General features: G+C 33.5%; 3 protein-coding genes across 3 annotated transcripts; all 3 read right to left on the minus strand.

The window, feature by feature from the left end:
- Positions 1 to 1,145: 1,145 nt before the first annotated feature.
- Positions 1,146 to 5,891, minus strand: LOC114713888 (polygalacturonase At1g48100). Its single transcript, XM_028898560.1, has 7 exons — positions 5,373 to 5,891; positions 4,247 to 4,378; positions 3,574 to 3,798; positions 3,428 to 3,472; positions 3,139 to 3,346; positions 2,305 to 2,495; positions 1,146 to 1,800 (listed from the first exon to the last, which is right to left on the minus strand). The coding sequence occupies exons 1-7, from the start codon at positions 5,778 to 5,780 to the stop codon at positions 1,408 to 1,410; spliced, it is 1,602 nt and encodes a 533-aa protein (XP_028754393.1). The 5' UTR covers positions 5,781 to 5,891; the 3' UTR covers positions 1,146 to 1,407.
- A 9,487-nt stretch (positions 5,892 to 15,378) lies between these two features.
- On the minus strand, positions 15,379 to 18,992 carry LOC114713891 (probable polygalacturonase At1g80170). Its single transcript, XM_028898561.1, has 9 exons — positions 18,608 to 18,992; positions 18,253 to 18,381; positions 17,987 to 18,157; positions 17,863 to 17,883; positions 17,537 to 17,744; positions 17,142 to 17,223; positions 16,777 to 16,885; positions 16,309 to 16,425; positions 15,379 to 16,020 (listed from the first exon to the last, which is right to left on the minus strand). Exons 1-9 carry the CDS (start codon positions 18,851 to 18,853, stop codon positions 15,742 to 15,744), a joined length of 1,362 nt encoding a protein of 453 aa, XP_028754394.1. The 5' UTR covers positions 18,854 to 18,992; the 3' UTR covers positions 15,379 to 15,741.
- A 333-nt stretch (positions 18,993 to 19,325) lies between these two features.
- Positions 19,326 to 21,396, minus strand: LOC114713919 (putative pentatricopeptide repeat-containing protein At3g05240). Its single transcript, XM_028898600.1, has one exon. The coding sequence runs from the start codon at positions 21,394 to 21,396 to the stop codon at positions 19,408 to 19,410; it is 1,989 nt and encodes a 662-aa protein (XP_028754433.1). The 3' UTR covers positions 19,326 to 19,407.
- Between the last annotated feature and the right edge of the window lie 2,193 nt (positions 21,397 to 23,589).

Raw genomic sequence — 23,589 nt, forward strand, 5'->3', positions numbered from 1 at the left:
ATTCTCCATAGGTAGCCCTTTCTGATTTGCCGAGTCTTAGTAAAAACACCAATGTTATGATCCTAAGCCTAAAGAAAGAGCTCAATTCTAAAATATTAGCTTGTTAGGAGGGAGAGCCTCTTCAACTTATAAAACCCACAACACTTGTGAAATTCTCTAATATGAAACTCATGACATTCTTTCTCATTATTTGAGTATTCAATCATTTTTAGGTCCGCAGAGGACCTCACATGTTTATGTACTTCTTGAATCTTTAAATGGCGCGGGATATACGTATTGAATCATTCAGGAATTCCTGAATTGGATTTTTTGCCTCCACCATGGAATTCGTTTCATGCATTAATCCTTAATGGAAGAAGTATTATTAAAATATGCACTTTTGAGCTCTGAAAGCTCAATGCAGACTACGTGATCTCATCTCCTAAAATCTATGAAGCTTTGTTGCCCAATAAATAGATGGCCAGCTCTTTAGGGTTTGAGAATGAAGTTAGTTCCTCTACATCGCTTCTGCTCATTCTGATGAATCCATCTTCTTCTGTTCCCTCCATTTACTCACTTCTCCTATGAACAAAAGCACCTCTAATGTTTACTTAACTGGGCTAAGCAGATTAATAAAGGCATATAAACTAGTTTTGTGGCCCACAGGCCTAGTTCTGAAATCATGAAGAGACAAAATACATGTTAGTACTCCCTCTGATTGTATTTGCAAGCTTCAAATTAGAAAATAGATGTGTTTTATTTTATAAACTTCAATTTAAATTTGTTTTAACATTTTTTTAAATATTGCCCTTAATTATTTTTCTCTTATCACATTTTCCAACACATTTTCTTTTATTTTTTTCTTATTTATTATAAAGGCATATATAAAAACAAAAATATATTTCTAACCTATTTATTTATTTTAACTAATTTTAGCTAATTATTCGTTATCTGTGAATTTAAAGTTTATAATAAAGATAGGAGGGAGTAGAATATAACCATGTCTGATGTCAGCTGTGTTTCTCTTTATTCATAGCCGGATTTGCTGGTTGTTCAACTTGTAAATTGTTCTGGAAGCTGATGTACATGAACTTTTTTTTCCCCATATATAGCATTATATTTTGTTCTTTTAACTTTGTTTAATACACCATAGCTCAGAATATGTCTAGATGATAATGATAATTTTTATTGCACAAACTGATACAAGCACGCGTATGGTAGTACCTCACACTCAGGCAATATGCCACAGGTACAGGGCTGCCATGCCCAATATTCTCGGCCTCTAGCTAAATGCAGGGCCATCAAACTATCATCATGGTAAACCGTATTTCCCTAATGAAGAAAAATTTCCTATAGAATAGGACTTTCTATAATATACATGCTTCACCTAACTGGCTAATGATGTAAAGGAAATTTTAGATCTTGCTATCAACACAAATCATGATCAATCTGAACCCGATTGCTCGATGGCTTCCCAATCTGTAGACAAGCAATTGGTGGAGTTGTTGGAGTTCTTAATTCTCCAAAAGTCTGCCAGCAGAATGGATCATATAGGTGGTATTGTTCTTGAAGTGGTTTTAGTTCGATGGAAGTTAAAGTAACATCTGCACAAGGCAAGCTATCACTGCAGGCAAAATGTACTGGCTTGACTGTGTATGTTCCCCTGATTCTTTCATAGTTGATTCCTTGAAGGGCCACGGCTGATGTATGGTTTGTGCATGTCCTTTTATCACAATAATATTGGTCTATCACAATTGGGAGTTGAACTTCAGAAACTTGTATATTTGAGAAGAGAATCCCCTGTACAGAGCCTGATCCACCCTGCAAAAATGTTATATAATTCATAGGTGATCAAACATATTCACAAAGCTCTAAAATTGGAAGGGATGGGAGTGATTGGAATGAATGAAAACTTTGCAAAACTGATTCATCAATATCTAGCACTAATAAACACGCTACAGAGATTATTAGTTGGATAATAGCATACAAAAAAGAGTTCAATTTGTACTGCTTATCGAAATCTGCATCTCTACATAGTAATTTGCTGACTTTTCTCATTAACCAGAAGTTCTATGTGAAAAGAGACGGCAAGTTTCAGAATTGTTGAAATTCATTTTAGTGAATTTATTTTCACTCTAAAAGTTCCATAACCACAACAATCCAATTAGCAGACCACCAATGCTTTTGTAATAGCTATTTCTTTTACTTTTTCACTTGGTAGAAAAAAGATTGTGCAGAAGTCAGTTTGCTGCTTGTGCGTTGTGGACCAATTATTCTGTCTTACATCTTATAACCTTCAATTATATGGGGTTGCATATATTTTACCTGCCACGTTTTGATCCTGACACCATTCATTGTGTTGTGCATATTGACATCTCTGACAGTAATGTTTGACACACAGGCTCTCGTGTTATCCTTCCCTAGACTTCCAATGCTGATTCCATGCCCTGGACCGCAGTTGACATTGTGCACATATACATTTGAGCATCCAGTTTGTATGGAAATACAGTCATCCCCTGCAAAACAGTTCAAATGCGAAGCTTCACTTACCCTCCTTGAACTAAGTAAGCCTATTGGTCTCTGTGGTTTGGTGTTGTGCTGCTACCTCTGGTCCTTAATACAAACTAGATCTTATATTAAACACCAGAGGTAATATCTGTTAAGAACTTGGTTTAGCTTGTAATAGATTTTCTGATGTGCTATATTTACCCAGAGCTCAGTTAGATTAATAAGTGGGGGCCTTCATTGGATAGTCGGCAATGAGGAATGAGAAGCACTATGCAATTATTTTGTTGGCGAATGCAAGACAAGGCTGTCATAAAAGACGCACATAAGAAGAATTCCTGTCTGTAGATTAAAAGAGTAATGTAACATTGGATGATGCAGTGAGGATTTTGGACTTGACATGGGCCATATAGAGTATGTTATAATATGTGAAGTGCTAGGATATTGTTATTTGCCACGTGTCCAACTTCTTTGGGCAATGGATAAGGTAGATAATGCCATGTTCTTATTGAGCTTTATAAACCAACCATCTAAGCTTTGTTTTTGTGTTTCCTGTTTTTGTCTCTGTGTACTACACCACCATCAAAAGTACATTATATTTTTTAAAAATAAACATGAAATTGTGCAATAACTTATTAGTAATTAAAGTATTACCACAAGCTAATTTGCTGCTGTGAATCAAAACATCTTTGGAATTCTGAAGGTGAATCCCATCTGTATTGGGGCTGTCGCCAGGAGATGAAATGCTCACATCATGGACCAGGACGCCATTGCAATTATCAAACTTGAGATGGAACTGTTGGCTATTTTGAATTGTTATGCCTGTGACTGTTGGATTAAAACTGCCATAAAACCGTAGCGCCTGTGCAAAAACAATAAAAATCATGATGCTAACAGTATTTGGCCCACTAGTTTTCTGAAACTTTCATAATATGGCCCTTACAGTTGGCTTCATGAATGGCATTTTCCCTCCCAGCTCACTTTGAGCCTACAAGTACAGTTTGCAGAAGTGTGATCTATCAGCTTCAGACGATGAGATATTGAAATTACTATAACTACTTGCAAAGCTAATTATAATGTTAATATTACCGGCACTGGAGGCCTTTTCACTGAGTTGTTTAGTGGGACAATGAGCTTTTCTTCATCATCAATGGGATTAGCAAATGGGTGGTCTTGCCACCAGACTGAGCCTCTTCCATCAATGATTCCCTTTCCTTGAATGGTAATTCCAACCAGCTTTGTGAAATCCAACCACTGCAACAATCCTCTGCCCCACGCGTTGGGATTCGTTGGGGCAATAATTTTTCCATCAAGCTGACAAAATATCATCATATTAGCCTTGCAAACAATAGTGTCGGTGGCTACAGTATCATTAGCACATGTAAGTAACTCTTTGCAGGTAAATCTAAAAGTATCATTCAACTCCATCAACTGACGTAAAAGTTATTTAACAAGTGGCACTGATACACGACACAGTTACATGATAAACTAGTTATTTTGTCTTTTATAGAATGAAATCAACCAAGAATCTCTTGGTGAGTATCCCATGAAAAGTAAGATAAAGAAGATGAAGAAGAAGAGAGGTGGTGTGTAATGAAGTGTTGTTAACAACGTAATTTTCTGAATGTTGCAATATGACAGACGCATATGTTGTTTTCTGCCAAGTCATAATTACAGGCATTTATCTTTTCACATGTATGTTGGTCCTGTACAACCGTTCTCTTTACTGCCTGTGTTTTCAGTTGTAGGTCACTCGTGTTACCTGAAAAACTATGTTGGGCTTGCAGTATGGACCAGAGAAGGAAATGGGTCCCACAAAGAAGACGTAATCTGCTGGGATGAGCATGGTTGATGCCTGTACCTTACATGCAGCTGCCCATGCAGCTTGAAATGCCTGCGTTTCATCGAAGCTAATATTTACATTACAGTGAGCAAACCATTATATAGATACATATATATATATATATGAGATCTAAAGAAGCAATGAGCTTTTTTGTTTTATTTTATTTCTTTTGTTTTCTGTGCATTTTAACCCCCCGTCTGGAAGTTACAACTTAACCCCTTAACTCCCCTAACGAGAATCACTTTCTTGGTGGGCCTTCCCTAGTTGGGTTGTTCTGTGTCTTCTTTTTCGCTTTATTATTTATTTCTGACTGTTCAATTTTCGTCCGTATATGATGATAAAAGTGAATCATATTATTTTCTACTCGTGAAATGGTGGGCAGGCTATAAATTTTATGTTTTATATAGATCAACATTCTCAGGAAATTTTCTTCATTTATAACTATTATTAACTCCGTTGTCAGTTTTTCACACACTGAACATGAAAAAGAGACAGAAAATATTTATTCTGTGTTCTATTCACAGATGGAATATGTATTATTTTTACCCCTGCTAGCAGATCTGTTAGGTGAGAGAACCCCTAATTAGAGGTCAGAAAAGGAAACAAGATTCCGTTTTTCTGACTTGAGACACCCTCTTTCTGAAACAAAAGAAGCAAGGACTCCCTGGGCCCAAACTCGTCCATGACTAGGTAAAAAATTTAGTCTTTGAATTTAAGATTATTTAACTTTCATGTTATAGAAATTTCTGAATATATGTGTTAAAACTGGTCACCGATGAAAAAATAACATGTTAATCCTTCTGGGACTCAAGCTAAGGTAGGATGTGCTCGAAATTTCAACTTCCCAGAATCCTAATGCCAATGCATAAGCAATGTGAGATCTCCTTTCTTTCTCAAACAACTTCCCCTGAATTTCTTGTTACAAACAGAGGATTCCCCTGAATTCTTATAGGACCCCAGAATCCAGTGAAGGTATGAAAAATTTTATCTTGCTAAGTCAACTTGATTGCGATTTCTAAGTCTAAAAGGGAATGAAAGAACTTACCTTCGTATCATCAGTTTTTCCATCGCCCTTAGCTCCAAAATCTAGTACATTAAAGGTGGTAGAATGACCCCCATTGTAACTTTTCGGTGGTGAACCTGAAGGAGGACTACCTTTCTTTGGCTTAGGAAATGGTGGCGATGGTGGTGAAGATGATGGAGATGGAGTGATTTTATAATGTGGAGGAGATGATGGAGGCTTTGGTTTAGAATGTGATGATCCTCCTCCATGGTGGTTGTTCTGTTTATTGCCATGACTCTTTCCTTTCTTCTTGTACAGAGAAGCAGACACATCTCTGTTTTGCCTCCAATGCTTGCCTCTTCTTGCAATGCAGGCTTCAAAATTGGAAGACCACACCAGAGATGCAATCAAAACCATCAATGTGAGGCCTCTGAAACTCCATTCCCTCATTTTTACTGGTTATATGGGAATGTGAGTAGAGAAGAGAGACAAACAGAGAGAGAGAAAGGAGTGAGGTGGGGGAGAGAGAGAAGGAGAAAAACAGAGAGCTTCTTCTTTGCATTGCCAAAAACAAGCCACTGACATTATATTTATATAAGGACTGGAACTTGAAAGCTTAATATAACTGTGGAGGCAGACAAAACTGTGGTATTTATTATGCTTCATTCTCCTTTTATTGTTTAATCTCTTTTATTGATCTGTCTGTTTTGCTTTTTGTGAATTATGGTTAGACATGAGTACTGCTCTGTTTGCCACATTATCCAAAATGTCTTTGATAATTGCACATCAAGATTTCTTCAAGAGCTAGCGTATTTTAGTGTTATATAAAATGCACTCTAAACAGATGCCTAAACAAGACAAATTCTAATTATCATATATAATGCAGAACGAAGAGTGTAAGAAATAATAACCATTGAACCGAACCCTTTTCAATTGATGCTGCATCTTGAATGGTGTTAATACTTGAGTCAATCATTGTAGGTGAGAGAGTAAATTATATGGTGGCATTTTGTGTTGCTTGCTTGATACAGTTTTGTGCATGTTTAAAAAAGGAAAAAGCAAACGGGGGTGCATTAAGTTGGTAATAAGCAAGATTTAATGGAAAGGCCAAAATGATACACGTGAGTGGGTCTAAGAGATGTCAAGAGAGCACTGATTATAACAGCTCTTTATTATCACATGCAGCCTTCACGGGCCAAAACTTTTTTATGTGCTTTGTCTTCTTAAGCCACTTCCCCCTCTTTAGATCACTTTGATTATTGTTATATACATACCCACACGAGAGAGAGAGAGAGAAAGAGAGAGAGAGAGATGTGTGTGTGTGCAATCAATCTTTTTTCTTTTTTAAGCAAAAGGGGCAAGCTAAAACCAATTTGAATGTGAAAAATTATCATCCATTCTTACACAAAAAGTTAATCACTAAAAGGTTTCATAATAAATTGGCAATGTAAATGACAAATTCTCATGTAGAAAATCACAATAAACGCATGATCTGCTTTCTTCTTGTGAAACTTTTTAGTGATTAAATTGTTCGTATTAAACTCCACAATGATTTCTCCACTTGAATACCAGTGGGATTCAACTCGTGGTGTCTCACATGTAAGATTGAGTCTGAGATTATTAGATCACATGGCCATTCGGCAATCAATCTTTGACTATAAAAGATCTATACGCCTTTCCACTTCTCTTGTTTCTTTGGTAGAAAGAACAGAGGGCGTTAAATTAATAAAATGGAAGCTGAAAGATTACAAGAGGAGTACCATCTGAGTACAGAGTTGCATGATAGAATCATTTGAAAGGAAAGGTTTTGATGAGTGGAAAATCAAAACCTCCATGCGCCCACAGATTTGAAGAATGGTTTCTGCTTTTATTTTTTCGCTGCAGCAGGATATCTTTTTCTGTGCCTACCTAATAGAAACAAAAGCAAAAGTACTATATTTTATGTTTCCTGGCTGAACTAGTGGACAATTTCACAAGGAGAAAAAGTTCACAGAAACCAAACAAATTAGCAAGAGAGTTTGCTCCTTTATGCACAAGAAGCTTCAAGAGTTTAGATTTGGCTAATGATTGTGAATTGGTTTTCTCTTGAATAGATTGATTATATAGTTCCACACATCCTCTATTTTCATTCGTGATTGCACACATAAAAAAGAATAAAATCACACACAAAAATCTCACGATAGAACTTATCGTTATATTTTATATCAGAACTTGTTATTACATGTTACTTATTTATTATAAGACTTTTTAATGACTATATTCCTTTGTTTTGCACCTCAAAGTGATTTTTCCTTTTATTTATTCAAATTGTTTGAGCAATCATTTATTCAAATGACACCGTCAAATAATGTCCCTTCAAAGATTTTGGGTTTGATTCTTGTTGTTAGCATCTTTTGATGATTATTTTCTAATGTTGAAATTCTGGAATCATTTATTGGTTGAAAATCATATAGGGAGGGGGATGAAGATGGTGATGAATCAAATAATGTGAGGTGTGTGTGAGCCCTATATTTAGGAAAATGCCGCCGCTTGAAAGCCACCTTACACTATGAATCGCCATCTCCTAAACTGTTCGTTACTTTCACATATCCCTTTCCCTTCGGATTTTGCTTCCAAAAACAGTCTTAGTCTCTGTTAATATATTACTCCCCGGTCCTTAATATAGGACCCAATTCTTAAATTGATTTTGGTCCTAAACATAAGACCTATTTATCATATTTATCAATTTTTTTTAAATTACTCATACGGATACTCCCTCAACTATAATCAAGTAGAAGAGGGAGATAGAGTATTAAGAAAGATAATTATGGTGTTTTAAGAAAAATGTGTCACTTTTCTTATAATTAACTAACTTACCTAACTTCCTTAATCTAATCAAATTAGTTAAATAGATCTTATATTAAAGGCAGAAAGAGTGCTATGTACTATATACTGCATTGTGCAAAAAATAATGTGATGAATTAGTGTTACTGTTTGCAATTTGAGTTTGAATCCTTACTGTGAGTACTTTAAATTTGTTTTGTCATGATATATTGATATTGATTGTTTAATTATATATGCTTATATTTTTAATAATTTTGATGGCAAGGGTAAAGCCTAAGATGGGGATCGAACTTGAAACCTGATGCTACAACGGTCACATCTTGTACTACTAAACCCCATAGTCCTTGGCTTTTTAATTTTATACTCCTCCGGTGTTTAATATAAGATATATTTAACTAATCTTGTTAGATTAAGAAAATTAGGTAAGTTAGTTAATTGTAAGAAATATAACATGTTTTTCCTAAAACACCATAATCACTTTTTTTAATATCATCCCTCCCTCACTTATTAGTTGAGAAGGTATCCATATGGATAATTTAGGAAATATTGATAAATATAAGAAATAGGTTTTATATTTACAAATAAACTAATAAAGTTAACTTAACAATTAGGTCTTATATTAAGAACCGAAGAAGTACTATCAATATTTAATATAAAAGTTAGTTGGATATTAAATTTGACCATAAATTTAATATCCCAATCCATTTTATGTATTATATTTATCATTTTTTTCAACTAATTTACTTTTTTTTTAATTGGGAACTAATTTACCTAATTAACTTATAAACTAATATACAATATAATATCATATATGGGTATTTTAGTGAGATAGGGTCGTGTTATTAAAACTAACTAATTTATCTAATTTTATTGATATATTCAAATTAGCTAAGTACTCTTCCAGTTCTAAATGAAGACTCTTATACTAGAGTATATAAAGGTCTTATATTTAGGACCGGAAGAGTATTTTTTGAGACGTAAAGGAGTATATAACATAATAAAATACTTATTCCGATTTTAGATGTAGGTGAGAAGGAACACATACTAAACTTACCCGAGTACATGAACCCACACATATGTTGTCATGTGTTCTTGGTTTATTTTTATTATGACAAGACGTTTTCTTAGCTAGACTGCACGGGTTAAGAAAAAGTAATTCATGTTAGTAATTATTTTAAAAATCACCACTTCTAAATTAAATTTACTAAATTCTGACGCCATCTTTATTCTCTAAAATAGAAGGTCAAAAATTTGACTTCCAATACAAGGATGTTTGCAAAATAAAAAATTAAAGTTTTAAATACTTTGCAATGTAATATAAATTTTCTGGAAATATAACCCATCAAAAAAATCATAAAATGTATGGCTAATATTTATTTAGTTTTTATGTTCCTCAGTTTCGGCCTACTTGACTCCAATAATTTGCCCGAATCTTCGGGCCTTTTTTTTAAAATAAATAAATAAATAAAATAATCACATGTGATTTTGTGGGTGGGCAGGGCTCGTATTTCTGTACGAAACGACCTTCTTAATCTGAGGTGTCCTGCGGCGTGTCATGCCCTCGTGAACTCCAAGCCTCCCCGTGAACCCCATGCGCCCTCTTGGTATTAAATTTTTAATCCTTCCTTATACTCTCTCTACCCTCATTGAAACTAGGGATAATTAATCCACGTGTCTTTATAGTTTTAATTAATTTTAAATCAAGTTTTTATAGTTTTTTTTCTTTTTATCAGGTCCTTATACTTTCACCTGTTTTTAATTAGATTCTTGTATTTATTTTTTTTATCAAGTCCTTATAAGTTCACCTTATTTTTAATTAAGTCCCTGAATTTTTTATTCTTTATTTTATAAATTCTAATAGTACTATTATATAAACATAAAATAGTATATATTATTTAATATTAGTTTATAAACAATAATATTCTAAAGATATTGAATTGTTGTAATGATTTTAATTTTTTCAGCAAAAAAATTAATTGTTCTAAAAAAATTTTCTGAATTAATTAATTCTATTACTTTTTTATTACATAATTATTAATTTAATTTAATTATTAATATTTATATTTCAGTATTAATCTATTTAATTAAGCTTATATTTAATTAATAAATAAAAATTAAAACTACATGGACCTGATTAAAAATTTAGTGAAATTATAAGGACTTCATTAAAAGAAAAATAAATACAAGGACCTAATTAAAAAAAGGTAAAAGTATAAGGACCTGATAAAAAGAAAAAAACTATAAGGACCTGATTCAAAATTCGTTGAAATTATAATGACTTGCGGATTAATTAACCCTTGAAATTATAAGGCCATACTTCTAATGTTTAATGTGTTCTAATATTTAATGTGATATGTTTTGTTTAAAGCATTAATTTTTAGATTAAATAATTAAGCACTTAAATTATTTTTTCAATAATATTCACTATTTTAAATAATTTTTTTATATATTTAACATCCTAAAATACTTAAAGTATCACGCGTCTCTCAATAGCACTCTTTATATTAAGTGGGTGTTTGAGTAAAAACCAAACCATAGTTTTAAAAGTATTTTTACTGTTCATGAAGTAAATATATAGAAGAGTTTGTCTCGTTTTGCAGAAAATTACTTTTTAAAAATACTTTTAAAGATTGTCAAACACCTCCTAAATTTACGATACTTATTTTAACTAAAAAATATTGTAAGAGCAAAATAGCAACGAAAATTATTTTAGAATAGTAATATACTACCTCTGTTTCTTAATATAAGATCTTGTTTGGCTTTTATTTTGGTCTTAAATATAAAACTCTAATATATTTTGTCTCTCATATTTATCCATTTTTTCTAAAATAGTCCTTCTAATAATGATAGTTCTAAATAATAAACTTAATTAGCAAAAATATTTTAGGAAAAACAACATCTATTCATTACAAATAACTAACTTAACTAAGTTCTTTAATCTCTCAAAATTAATCAACTGGGTCTTATAATTAGGACTAGATGTAGTACTTTAATACGCAAGATGCGACCTAACCCTTAATTTTCTTACATTTTGTATCCAAATTTTCTCTAATTAATTGAGAGTAATTTTGATATTAATAACCAAAAAGACCAAAAATAAAAGGGCCCGTGCCCTTCCAGGTAAGGCATCACCTCGCTCTTATGGATGGTCGCAATAATTATTATATGGCCCACACAAATATTAACAATTATTATAATATTAATGATAACCATTTCGTTAACCCCACCACATGATCAATACTGAAGCTAATTTGTAATGCAACCATTTTTTTAGTATAAATTATGTGGCGTGGGTCTCTGTATTTTAAAAAAAAGTTATCATCGTTTAATCTTTTCTCTTGTATATATTATTATGATTTTTTAAAATTTGAGTTTTGAATTTCTACACTTGGGAGTTTTATTTTTATTCAATTGTATTGTGATTAAATATTTTTGATTTATATTTGAATTTATTACTCGAATTATTTAATCATATATATTTTTATATGAGTTTGATGATTTTATAATTTATATCCTTTGAATGTTCTTTTTAAAAGTGCAAGTTATAAATTGAATATAAATTACTTGCTAAGTGGTATTTAATAATTATTTAAAATATAATTATATTGTAGATTGTTTGGTATACTTATTGATTAAATAATTGAGTTAATTAATCTGCAAGTCCTTATAATTTCAACGAATTTTGAATCAGGTCCTTATAGTTTTTTTTTTTTATCATGTTCTTATACTTTTACCTTTTTTTAATTAGGTCATTGTATTTATTTTTCTTTTAATTAAGTCCTTATAATTTCACTAAATTTTTAATCAGGTCCATGTAGTTTTAATTTTTATTTATTAATTAAATATAAGCTTAATTAAATAGATTAATACTGAAATATAAAATATTAATAATTAAATTAAATTAATAATTATGTAATAAAAAAGTAATAGAATTAATTAATTCAGGAAAAGTTTTTAGAACAATTAATTTTTTTGCTGAAAAAATTAAAATCATTATAACAATTCAATATCTTTAGAATATTATTGTTTATAAACTAATATTAAATAATATATACTATTTTATGTTTATATAATAGTACTATTAGAATTTATAAAATAAAGAATAAAAAATTCAGGGACTTAATTAAAAATAAGGTGAACTTATAAGGACTTAATAAAAAGAAAAATAAATGCAAGGACCTAATTAAAAACAGGTGAAAGTATAAGGACCTGATAAAAAGAAAAAAAACTATAAGGACCTGATTCAAAATTAGTTGAAACTATAAGGAGCTGTGGATTAATTATCCCTAAATAATTTGATTTAGGTGTTTGCCTAAGATTTAGATGTTGAACACTTAATAATTAATTACTCCATACCTTTTGAACTGTGGTAGGCACGCATTTGTTTTCAAAAAGTTTCATCATCTTATTTTATCTATTTTCTTATTTTTCTTTTTTTATTATTTATAAAAAATCAAAAAATATTTCTTTTAATTGTTCTTTTCTTTGGTTGCGTTTTTACACTTAATTAATTTAGGAATCAAATTTAACATTGACTGCGCATGGATAATCAACTTAAGTTAACCACTATATTGTATAGAGGTTAATTTAATACTCTTTCAATCCTAAATATAAAATCTCTTTTCTAGTGTAATTTACACTATAAAATAAATCTTATATTTAGGATCGGAAAAGTATAATTAATTTGAGCGTGAAGCGACTAGCCCCTTCAAATTTTGTGTCAACACCAAATGAGCATTGTATCCACCACTGGCTCTTATTGTGGCAACATTTCTCTATTTTTTTTTTCTTTTGGAAAGATATTTGGGGGGGGGGGGGAAAAGAAGAAGCGGATACTCATAACTATTTCACGAATATAAACGACTCATAATCCCATAAAGAACTATTCACGGATATGAGGATGGCTTTGAGCCACAAAAAAAGAACTTCGGCTTTATCGATGTCTATAACTTAGGAGTTTGGAGGAAATAACACACACACACACACACACACACACAGTTTTTATCTTGTAGTGGTTGGCCTATGTAAGTGGCAGAGAGAGGTCACGAGCAACTTACAAGGTGACATATTTACGCACAGTCGCACAGACAACTACCTCCCTCTTTTTTATTCTAGTTTCATGGTTTGTGTGCACTGCGCACACCCATGTGCATTCCCTTTTGGTTTTTTGCTTCCTTCGAATGTTCATTCTGTCCTTCTAAATCACAATCACGATCTTTCTGTGTTCCAAGTACACCTCTCACGATTCGCCTTTTTTTTTTTTTTAATTGAAGCATAGGTATCCTCTTATTGAAAGTAATCCTATTTGAGACACTATTGGATACTAAATGTGGGCATATTTCTCAGCGAGAATTCAAACATTGGTTCACCACGTTGTGAAGGATTAACTCCTTTTGTTATACCTAATCCACGTTGTCATTTTCTTTTTATATAACTCAGTATTCTCAAGTCATTTTGGATTTGAGATAAATTTCTATCAGACCAGAAGCGTTAAAATTAAAACCCTCCTAACAAATATACTTAGTATCTTAACCAATAATTTGTTGGTCAAAATTCACTTTTTTTTTTGGCAATTTTCTCTCAAGAAGCTTCACACGCTCATCAAGAAATTCAACGCTTGTTTCACTCCCAGAACAAAAAGAAAAATGTTTCTGGGCAATCGTACTGTGTCGGGCCTGAGACATATGACGTTTGGTCATGAAAACTCAACACAAACCCATAGTAGCCAGGCTGCGCCACAAGTCTAAAGCTATGGGCCGGATACAGAAGAAAGACAATTATGTGCTACTTCCGGTTTTAATTATAAGAATTAATTGATTAATTTAATAAGATTAAAAAAAATTAAGTTAGTTATTTATAATAAATAAGTAGTGTCTTTCTTAAAATATCTTTACTAATTAAGTGTATTGGCTAGAACTACTATTGTTAGAAAGATTACCTTGGACAAAATGCATAAATATAAAAGATAAAATAGATTGAAATTTTATATTTAGGACCAAAATAAAAATCAAATAAGCTCTCATATTCAGGACCGAAGGTAGTATTATGAGTCCCGCAATAGGAAGCCTCACGAGTGTGACGTGATTTGTAAGTCAAAAAGCCCTCCTTCCCATTAGGTTGATATTTTGGACTTGCGTTCATAATAAAGATGTTTTAATTGAAAGCTTAATGTTCATGGAGAAGGCTAGCCATGAAGAGTTCTGATCGATAAGAGGTCAAGTGAAATGCGATGATGTGAAGCTGTCAGGATGTCAATTCTCATAGAGAATCTAGGCCAATTTTTTTGGAATCAGGCTCTTCCTTTAAGCTTATGATCATGACGTTATGTTAAGCTTAACATAACCTTTTACACCTAAAAGGTACAAGGATTGCTGTGATGATATGTATGCTCTTGTGGGATTTAGTTTCTCCACATATCACTTCACAGATCTAAAAGCAGACATTCTAATTTGTAGATCATCTTGCTCTCGAGAGAAGCTAATTAATCAAAAACATGGAGCAAACCAAGAAGCCAAAGAAGAGCAAGGAAAAGATTCCTTTTTGTTCTTTCCCTTCTATAATGCAGGCTAGCAGTTTTTTCGCCCTGTTAAATTAAATAATCAAAGTTGGTCCCATTTTATTACAAGTTGTACTGTGGACCACAATGTATTTTGGAGGCATACCAACTGTTATGCAGAATTGCTGTGTTTGTCAGTTAGCCTCATGAAGCTAAATAAGAACACTAATAGCAGTGTACTATCAAATAGCTTCAAGTTTATTTATATTTTATTGTTACTAAGTAATAGGTTTAGTGCTAACCATGTACTGCAAAGTATCTTACTTGTCCTTTCACTGTTTCTTCCTCTAACTGATATCCTGACCATATCGAAGCTGTTCAAACCGTTGCCAAAAAGGCAGAACAAGTAACAAACAAATTCTCATCTTTTTTTACCAGGAGGAACAGAGCTAGGAATTTGTGTGAGATCCACTGGCTTCTTGGTATAAAAGCTACTTCTTTGGTCTTGTTTATAAGTCAAAAAGAAAAAGTTTTATTTGTTTCCATTTTGTAAGTTGTATCATTAAATTTTCTACATGAACGTATAATTTTGTTCTTCTTTATTATCATGAAGTCTTTTTTTTTAAAAGTGTATATATTAAATTAGAATAAAATTAAAAAGTTATTAAATTAGACTTTTTAAGTTTGAGAAGCAAATAGCACATTCTTGTAAAGACTCTACACGGGACATTTGGTATAACATGATCTTGATTTTAATATTTTAATATTAAGCAAATAAAAATCTCATAGATGAGTGGATAAAAAATCAATAAAAACACCAAGCAATTGTAATGCTAACTTGCTAAGATTTAAATACATCTCAAACAATATCATAGAATGGCACATATATCTTGTTCTCCTTCTTCAATCTTGTTCTCAACCAATGCTCTCTCCTTTTCTGGGGCAAATTGGAGAATATTTTCTACTCTTAATTAACTAAATAAATGGCAAACCATATATCCCTTCTGCTATCTCTCATTTCAAACTTCCACCATCAAATCCTTCTTGTTACTTCACAAAGGATTATTATAATGTATGCATATAGAACCAAATTTATAGTTCCATGTGACGAGTATCATCTTTAACTGGTTCTGCAATATTGTCATCGGAATTCAGGCAATCTGCAGAAGGATGAACCACCCCACATCCAAAGCCTTGAGCTGAATGACAGTATGTCTCCACTGAGCCATCCTCTTTCTCCAAGTCAATGTTGCTAAGCACTAGGCTGCTGCATGGAACTGTGTCACTGCAGTCAAATGTAATGGCTTTTGCGCTCTTCGTTGTCCCACTGATGTTCTGATATACGATCTCGCTTATCTTCACAGCTGATTCCTAAGAAAAATCAAATGTACAAGAGAAAGGTTTATTAACTTTTTTGAGTATATTCTCTCCATGACAATTGAAAGTTGAGAACCTGGCATGATGAATTTGACTATTTTAGACCCCTTGATATCTTATACCTTGGCATCCAAGATATCATAGCTTAAGAGGGCAATATACCATCTTGTGATGGGTTTCACCATACGAACATGGTACATAGTAAACTGATGAGACAGAAAACTTGAAGATGGTATATAGTAAACTGACGAGACAGAAAACTTGAAGACTATCCGTCCTTACCTGGGTTTGACAAGTCGTGGGGGAGTCGCAGTAGAACTGATCTATGATTATGGGGTTTGATACGTCTTCCATCCTCACATTCTGAAATCGGACCCCACGAACATACCCAGAACCTCCCTGCATGATGCCAGAATAGGACACAAAGCAGTCCTAGTTAATCTCAAAACATCAATTTCTACTAGAATTTTACATTTAATTTAGAAGTAAATCTCAATATCTGAATGACTCATGGAAGAAGATCTTTACACACTATAGAATGATGGTATCATTTACATTTATTACACTACAATTTTGTTTCCAATACGAGAAAGCACCACGAAACTTTCTCTTGAGAAGACAATAATATCCTAAACGGTTCTGAGATCCCCCTTCCCCGACCTTGAATTTCTCCTAGCAATTAGTTATTACTGACATATGATATTATAGCAAATTATTCCCAAATGATTTTATGAAAATTTAGAAATTTACCTGCCAAGTTTTAATCCTGACACCATTTGTAGTCTCCTTAAGAACTGCAGTATCCAAAATCACCTTAGTGACTACGCCAGTGGAGTTGTCCTTCCCAAGGCTTCCAATGCTGAAAGCATAGTGTTCAGAGAAAAGAAAGAAACCAGGGATTTATGACTTTTAGCAAGGGAGCAATGTACACGTCAAGTAACTAATAATTTATATCTATATATTAATATATAATATAAAATCTATAAGTAGTCACACTATTCAGAAGCCAACAGTAGTGCGGCTCACCTCAACCTCTATGTAAAGTACAAGCCCACAATCTAATTTTAAATTATACTTGGTGGGGGAAGAAAGGGAAAGAGAATTGAATCAATTACCTAATCCCATGTCCTGGTCCACAATAAATCCTCTTCATTTTAATATTAGAGCTTGCATTGACAATTGACACACAATCATCACCTGAATATAACACACAACCATCATGAGAACAACTTGCCGGCATTCGCCTGTTAATCTCAAATTCTTGAAATTCTGGAGCATGCCACTTATTTGTTGAAACATTGTAATCAGAGCAGTATTTGGAGTTAACCTATGTCAGCTCGTGTTTTATTTCCTTCTCCGTTTTATTTTTTGGTGTCTCTACGTTGTGTATTATGTGTTATGTAAGTTATCTACCTCAATCTATCACAATTCAATTTTTGTATTCTGTTTCCTGAGTCCTGTAAAATGAAATTTAAGTTGACAGCACAAAATTTCAACCAAAGACAAGAACCTGTTCCAATTCTGCTGTTTTGGAGTACAACATTTGTTGATTCACTTATGTGAATTCCATCAGTGTTTGGGCTGTCCCCTGGTGCCGACACTTTTACACCATTAATTCGAACCGCATCACATCGGGATATCACAAAATTCATTTGCTGGCTATTCTGGAAAGTTAGTCCTCTCACCCTTATAGCTGAGCTTGAATCAATGGTAAATGCCTACAAAAACCTCTCAAGTTAAATTTCACTATGTAATTATGATTGCACTTCCTGCAAATATTTCTTCTAGAAAAAATTCAAACATTGAGAGGATAAGATTTTAGAAAATGGTCCTTACTGTTGGGGCAGCTTTGCAGGGCTGCAGAAAAGAATGCAAGGAAGCACAAAAGAGAAGTTATTAGGTTCAATCGAGGATTTGTATGAAACCACAAGACAATTAGGGTCCAGTTCTGAAATATTACATTTGTCTTGTTTTTCTTGCAAGATGCTGCCCACCATTTACTTCCTGAGCCATCAATAACCCCATGTCCTTGGAAAATAGCTTTATCTAACTTTGAGAAAACAAGCCAAGTCCGTGGAAAATTTGGATCCCAGTTCTTTGGCTCATCTGGTGCTACAATTGTTCCATCAATCTGCAAATAGTAATGTTATGCAATGAGCATATCAACACTGGATCTTGTAGATAAATCTGACGGTAATAAATCAGAAAACCTGGATGTACACTTACCTGAATAATCAGCCTGTCTGCACAAGGTCCTGTGAATCTGGTTGCATTAACTAGGTAACGGCGTCCTTGAGGAACTAAGAAAACAGATTTTGGAGTAGAGCAAGCAATATCCCACGCTTTTCTGAAAGCCTGTTAATCACAACATTAGAAAAGAGAAAGAATAAAATAATGTGTTGTTAGTAACCAATGGTGCATGACCCACATAGCTAGTACTGAGAAAAAAATATTTTGGCCATGTTTAATAATGAATTAAGTGTAGAGTGCATGTGTAGAAAAATAATGGAGTACTTATACCGATTATTACAGGTACATCTCCATAACACCACTCAAAAAAGGGGGCAAAAAGGAACCTGACCTGGGTATCATCAGATTCTCCATTTCCAACGGCGCCAAAGCTATCGACATTCACAAGAACTTTGGCACCACGTTCACTATTCCATGAAGGGATCTCTGAAATCTCTACCTCATTTTCTTCTTCTTCTTCTATGTCCAGACTTTCAAGTTCTCCTAGCATGCCTATTTGGTCACATGAAACGTTTCCTGCAGCTCCATGAGCCGCTATTAGCAAACCAAGGAAAAAAACAAGAAAGAATTTATCCATATCTTGACTTTGTTTGTTCTATTGCAAGGATTGGTCGATGTGATTAATTTCAATGACTACTTTGGTTACAATTTATATGCTCAGATTATCTCTAGAAATGGAGGATTTGGAGGACTTTATGGCTTGACTTGGAAGTGGATGAAGGCATTCAATTTTCTACATGCCCACACTTAAAGTACAAGGGAAATTGTTTGTAGTATTTTGCTTTACTCATCAACCAATCATAAGACTCACCAGTAATAGCATACAGTTGTGCTTTTTCTTCCCTTAGCACCTTTGAAAGAGAAATGGATATCAGTAACATGTAATCTACGAGACATTTTTATATTTTTTAGCTATTTAAAAATGCAAAAGTGTGTCATGGCATACATAAAGGGAAAAGAAATAATTTCTATTTCAATAAGACGATCCCAGTTAGTTATACCAAACGGGGAATGAAAGTGCAGATCCTCGTTTTCTTGGCATGCCCACCCAAAACCCCACTTCAAAGGAAACCTCTTTTCCCATTAGAATGCAAGATTTGAAGACTCCACAAAGTAAAGAATACCTTAACATCAGTGCTTTATCTCAATCAAACTACGACCAATCTCCCATATCATCTTCCTGGCTAGAGCCACCTCTCTGATTTGCATAGATGCATCAAAATCCCCAATCTCAGAAAAGAATTGTGAAGCTTGCAACCAAACCGCTGGATCATCTGGACCAAGCTCCATTATCATTTTTGCTACTCTTCTTCCAACCACTTCATTCTTGTGGACCCTGCAACTTCTTAGTAATGAACAGCACATAGCAAAGTCGCCTTCTCCAGGTGCCTTTTGCAGCAGCTCTTCAGCTTCATATAGCAATCCTGCGCGGCATAACAGATCCACCATACATGAAAAATGCTGGCGATCTGGGTGCACCCCATGAAGTGATTTCATAGAATTGAACACTAATCTTCCTTCATCAACAAGTCCCGAATGGCTACAACCTGCTAATACACACAAGAAGGTAACTTTATCTGGTTTTAGGCCTTTCTCAACCATAGCTTGAAGCAATTCAAGGCCTTCTCGCCCCATCCCATTTCGTGCAAACCCATTTATCATTGAAGTGAAGCAAATGGCATTTGGAGAATTAAGAGTTTCAAAAATACGACGAGAAAGTTCCACATGCCCCAATCTTGAATATGCATCGATTAGAGAGCAGGCAACGGCAATATCTTCTTCAAATCCAGATTTTACAGCCAAACAATGCAGCAACTGACAGCTAGTGAAGTTTGGTGAAGCAGATACAGATAATGCTTTTAAAGTAGTGGAGAAAGTTATTTCATCTGGTTTAATACAATCGTCCATCATCAAACCAAACAACTGCACCGCATCTTCTGTGGCATTAAATTGAGACAAAGATGTCATTAATGAATTGCAACATTGTAAAGTTTTCTCAGGAAGGCACTCAAATATGGCAATCGAACTATCAATGTCGCTGCATTTTCCGTACATATCAATCAAGGAAGATTGAACATGAACGCTTTGGGTATCAAAACCCAGTTTCAGAACATAACAATGAATCTGTTTCCCCAGATTAATATTTTTCATCCTACTTGAGAAATTCAGAAACCCCACTAATGAACGGATGGATGGTCTCTGACCCCATAGTTGCATGGTTGTAAATAATTCCAGAGCATCAAACAACAAATGGTTGTCTATATAAACAGAAACCAGTGAGTTCCATGAAATAACATCGTCAATTGGAATAGCTTCAAACGATTTCCTCGCCTCAACTAAACACCCACAAGCAGAGTAAAAATCCACCAAAGCATTAGCAACATAAATGTTCGATTCCCCTAACCCAAGTTTCAGAATACGGCTTTGAATCTTCTTCCCTTCATGGAACAATCTCAAATTACTGCAACCCCTAAGTAGATAACAAAAGGTAAGCCCATTTGGCTCGACACCTTCCGATTCCATCTGGATTTGAAATCCAAGCAATTCTTCTTCTTCCATTCGACCCAGCTCTGATAACCCACGTAACACTATATTCCATATCGCCAAATTTCGTTGAGGCAACTCATCAAACACTTTCATTGCGACCCTACTTAGTCCCATACTCATGTAAAAATCAATAATGGCCCCAACAACGAACACATTCAAATCGAATCCAAGTTTAACCACTCTACAATGCACCTGAATGCCTTCTGTATAAAACTCAGCTTCGCTACAGACTCCTATCACAGAGGAGAACGTCGAAGCACTCTCTCTCATTCCGATTAAACCCATTTCAGCGTAGAGATGAAGAGCCTGGCTCGATAACCCATATCTGCTATGACCAGAAATTAGCAAGTTGTAGGTAACAACGTCACGTAGTGGCATGCTATTGAACACTGCAATTGCTTCGTGCAGATTCTTCGATCCGATCAGATTATCGATTTCGCGGTTCTTCATATAAATATAGTCACTGCTAGTTTTACCACTAGACAGCAAACAATTGTTTGAGGCCTTGGGTCTATAATTCGCGAATTTGGATGTTATGACTCTGGTGAAGCACAAGACTTTAGCCTTCTGCATTTTGCATGACCCATGAGAATTTTGTACTTACAATGAGCATTTAGGTTCGAACATTCTTAATGCATATTGCGAATCGGAAAACATTTGTAAAACAGCGAACTTTATTGTAGCACTATTCAACACAAAGTGCTCAGCTCCCCTGTCGAAGTATCAATGCTGCATTGTTGCAAGCTATTAACAAGAACGGCTTTCATCAAATGTAAAATTAATAACAATTCAAGCCGATAGATTCTTGTCTGGTTCTTCAAATTTGGTGAGTAATAATTTAGTCCGTGTTTGGGTTCACGTATAAATCAACAAAATCACATTTTAGTGGGTTATTTAAACATGATTTTGATAAATTCTAATGTAAAACCAGATGTACTCCTTGTTAAATTTAAATTTTAGATTAAATTCCGCATTGATTTGCGAAGAATGTTACTTAACATTGGATTAAAGTTTTCTTCGAAAGACGTCCAATTCACAATCAAATACATAATTTTCCAGTAATTTACTACGAAGATTGCACAATTTACTCAACAAACCCTTGAAAAGAAGATTCATCTATTGCCATGCTTGGAAGGTACATGCTTAGCTTACTTTATTAACAACCAAGCGATCTAGCTAGCTAGTTTGATTTTCTTCCTTCAAATATAAGAAACAAATCCGCCGCCCCACTCTGGTGCAAGAGACTGGAATGTTGGTCGTGGAATCACAACCTATAAGTTCAATCCATGAAATCTGAACTGAAATATTAAGTAAACCCTAAACGTTTCAAAATAGTTAGTTCCATGTGAAGAAGTATTATCTAATTGCCAATTCGCGTAAGATTTATCGAAACGCAAGATAGAGAGACAGCAAAGAGTTCTCAGGGGATTGAGAATGAAAATGTCGCCATCCTTAAAAGTTCAATCACTTTTTTTCTTTTAGAGAAAAAGCCACTAGGCACCTTTTCATCTGTCACAATCTTCTCTTCAAACTTCACCTTCCTCCTGCCCGCAATGGTTGGTTAATTTTCTTAAAAGAATGAGAAGCCGGAAATTAAAATGTACGTGTGAGTGGACATCACACTGTATTCTTTTCAGGTGTAAAAAGAAGTCAATAAGTAATAATATTAAGATTAAAGTGTAAATCTATTCATTAAATATTTTTCCGTGCATATTTGAAATCATAAAATTTTCTTAGGCACAAAATGCATGAACATTTTGAATGGAGAAAAATGTCATGTTTATTATTTTTTTTGAATTACTTCACTCGGTGTCCTGGATAACCCCTCAGAAAATTACAAACCAGACTCATCCAGATCAGAGATTATGGGCGGCTACCCTACTACCTACACTGCTGCATGCCCGAAGGATCGAATCCGTGACCTTTGATTGAGCTGGAACAACTCCTTACCAACTGATCCAAGTGCTCGGTGATCATGTCTATTATTTTATATCTAACATCTGATGATTTAATAGGGTCAAATCTATTTAGGTCCCGTTAGATATAAAATAGATTTTTAATACTTCCTACTAAACAGGATTTAGTGTTCAAAAGTAAATGTTAGTTGCACTCAACATGTCATTTTTGTTCCATATAAAAACATTCACATATACTATTATGTTAAAAAAAAACTTTATGATACTTTTTATCTTAATTCTTAATATTAAAATTAATATGTTTATCGAAATTTCTACTAAATCATATTTACAATTGGTAAAATATTGAGATCCCTTTTTTTAAAAAGGGTAAATGATGAGATGTGACTTGATTTAGTTAAATATGAAATATAAAATTTGTACAACATTAATGTAAGTGACTTCTTTTTCAAATTAACTACATCTAAAAGCCCCATTTTGAGTTTATAACCATCGTGTTGATACCATGACACACTATCTTGTATCCTTATTATAAACGTTAATGGACTAATTTAAACAAATTCAAAAAATTAGTTAAATTATTTATAATAAATAAGTGTTATATTTTCTAAAATACACTACTAATTATATACATTAGTTAGAACTATTTTGATGAAACATTTAACATGTGCTAGTATTACAAGAACTATCTTAAAAATAATAATAAATATAAGAAATAAAGTGGATTAGAGTCTTATATTTAAGATCAAATTAAAAGTGAAACTAGCTCTTATATTAAGAATAGAAGGTAGTATTAGATTAAGGTAAAAGGCTCCACCAACTCAGATAGTTACTATTTGCTATTTTGCTT

The sequence above is a fragment of the Neltuma alba genome, unplaced genomic scaffold (genome assembly GCF_004799145.2).
Source record: "Neltuma alba isolate B1F8T4 unplaced genomic scaffold, ASM479914v2 tig00011479_pilon, whole genome shotgun sequence".
Taxonomy (NCBI): Eukaryota; Viridiplantae; Streptophyta; class Magnoliopsida; order Fabales; family Fabaceae; genus Neltuma; species Neltuma alba.

What these genes read in the sequence shown, in the direction of transcription:
- LOC114713919 (XM_028898600.1), bottom strand. Translation starts at nt 21,396, where the DNA reads ATGCAGAAGGCTAAAGTCTTGTGCTTCACCAGAGTCATAACATCCAAA.
- LOC114713888 (XM_028898560.1), bottom strand. Translation starts at nt 5,780, where the DNA reads ATGAGGGAATGGAGTTTCAGAGGCCTCACATTGATGGTTTTGATTGCA. An exon ending in GAAAAACTGATGATACGAAG is followed by an intron (nt 4,379 to 5,372) that starts GTAAGTTCTTTC and finishes GATGAAACGCAG; the next exon opens with GCATTTCAAGCTGCATGGGC. An exon ending in AGCCCAACATAGTTTTTCAG is followed by an intron (nt 3,799 to 4,246) that starts GTAACACGAGTG and finishes ATATTTTGTCAG; the next exon opens with CTTGATGGAAAAATTATTGC.
- LOC114713891 (XM_028898561.1), bottom strand. Translation starts at nt 18,853, where the DNA reads ATGGATAAATTCTTTCTTGTTTTTTTCCTTGGTTTGCTAATAGCGGCT. An exon ending in GGACCAGGACATGGGATTAG is followed by an intron (nt 16,886 to 17,141) that starts GTAATTGATTCA and finishes CTATGCTTTCAG; the next exon opens with CATTGGAAGCCTTGGGAAGG. An exon ending in TCAGGATTAAAACTTGGCAG is followed by an intron (nt 16,426 to 16,776) that starts GTAAATTTCTAA and finishes GGCATCATGCAG; the next exon opens with GGAGGTTCTGGGTATGTTCG.